We start from the raw sequence: 1684 nt of genomic DNA on the forward strand, positions 1-1684 counted from the left end.
GGGGGGGGAGTGGTTGGAGGGTGGAGCTGAGGGAGCAAGCGGGCCGAGGGACTCTGGGGTCGGCTTGTGAATTCCCTGGCACTGCTTGCACTCAGCGCTGTGCGCCCGAGCGCCGGGCCGAAGCTGCGGTCTTGCAAACATTGCATGTAATTTTGGGGCACCTCGTCCCCGCGTCATCCCCGTAGGGCATCAACCGGATGGGTTTCGTGTGCGTACCGCTGTATGACACGCTGGGGGACGCGGCGGTGGCGTACGTCGTAGACCACGCTGAGGTGAGTAATGGCATGAGTCACCGCGTGAGTCACGGCACCGGCTCGATGAGGGCGACGGGGGCGCCGCGGCGCGCACTCGCACCTGGTGACGCCCAAAACCGCCGGACGGCCGCACCCCCTACCGGCGGGTGGCGCGGGCTGCGCGCCCAACGCACGGCGGCGGCAGCTAGCTTGCAGCGCCGCGCCGGCTGCGATGGCCCGCAGACCGCTCTTGGGGCTGCTTGCTGCCCCAGGGCTCCACGTGTGCGTTTGCGCAGCCAAACTGCACAGCGACAGCCCCAGCTGGGCACAGCGACAGCCCCAGCCTGCTACACCCCCACCCACGGTCTTGCCTCGACCCTACGACCCCCACACATGAATCTATTGTGATTCGCGCCGCGCGCCCCAGGTGCGTGTCGTGCTGTGCAGCCCCTCAAAGCTGCGGGAGGTGGCCAAGACTGCGGCCAGGCTGGCGGAGGGTGGCGCGGGGCGGCTGCAGGCGGTGGCGTACTGGGGCCGGCCCGACGCAGACGCCGTGAAGGTGCGCGTACGGTCTGTTTTATTCCGTTTGGCGTGGGCGTTTTGCAATAGCGGGGCGTGTGTGGCCTTCTTTTGTGGCTGCTGGCTCGGCGTGTCGGCGGCTGTGATTGACGCGCTGCGCAGGCCGGGCGCAGCGCGTCGATCACAACCATTGGCGTGGGGCTCTCTCCACCAGCGGCTCGCATGGGCAGGTGTGGCGGCCCGCTGTCAGAGGCGCGCTCTGGGCCCTTGCGGAGCTTTGCGCGTGTGCGGCCGCCGCGCGGCGTGTGCCACTGCCCGTGGCATCCGGCCGCGCAGCCGTTCACTTGAGGCCCATCCAGGGCTTCTTGACAGCCTGCAGACTCCCCGAGATCCCTCAACCCGCTGCGCCCATCCCCACAAAAAGCCGTGCGCCCCTCCTCCCCCGCAGGCGATAGAGGCGTCGGTGCCCAAGGTGCTGACGTGGCGCGACCTGCTCGCGGCGGGCGCGGCCGCGCCGTGCGCCCCCGAGGCGCCGCGGCCGGACACCCTGTGCACCATCATGTACACCAGCGGCACCACAGGCGCGGCCGCTGCCCCTGCAGCATCTGATTTGTCGACCCACAACCGCCCTTCGCTGTCTGCTTCTTGGGAGTGCGGGGGGCGCGTCGCGGCGGCGCGCCCCTGTGCTGGGGCTAACTTGTTGCGGCTTGCCCCCTCAGTGCCCAATGCGCCTCTTCCTACAGTCAAGCACTCAGCAGCTGTCCGATCTAAGCCTGCAACCAGCCTCCGCGCCCTTCCCAAGTCACTCCAGACCGCTCCTAACCGCCACCGCTCCTCAACCCCATTGCGTGGGCCAGCTTTTTGCTCATGCCCCTTTCGGCTCCCTCATCATTCAATCCCTCACCCGCCTCCGTCCCTGACCCCAACACCCC

The 1684-nt window shown here is 68.8% G+C and overlaps 1 protein-coding gene across 1 annotated transcript in view; it reads left to right on the forward strand.

Annotated features, from left to right (window-relative positions):
* MNEG_5130 (hypothetical protein) overlaps window positions 1-1523 on the forward strand; it is a gene marked incomplete at both ends in the record, with an annotated part of 2001 nt that extends 478 nt beyond the window's left edge. The window contains 4 exons of the mRNA XM_014046397.1: window positions 186-272; window positions 661-792; window positions 1201-1364; window positions 1496-1523. Of these exons, the coding sequence (XP_013901851.1) occupies window positions 186-272; window positions 661-792; window positions 1201-1364; window positions 1496-1523 (411 nt within the window). The remainder of the gene's footprint in view (window positions 1-185; window positions 273-660; window positions 793-1200; window positions 1365-1495) is intronic.
* Window positions 1524-1684: the final 161 nt, after the last annotated feature.

Source organism: Monoraphidium neglectum, assembly GCF_000611645.1.
Source record: "Monoraphidium neglectum strain SAG 48.87 unplaced genomic scaffold scaffold00749, whole genome shotgun sequence".
In the NCBI taxonomy this organism is placed as follows: Eukaryota; Viridiplantae; Chlorophyta; class Chlorophyceae; order Sphaeropleales; family Selenastraceae; genus Monoraphidium; species Monoraphidium neglectum.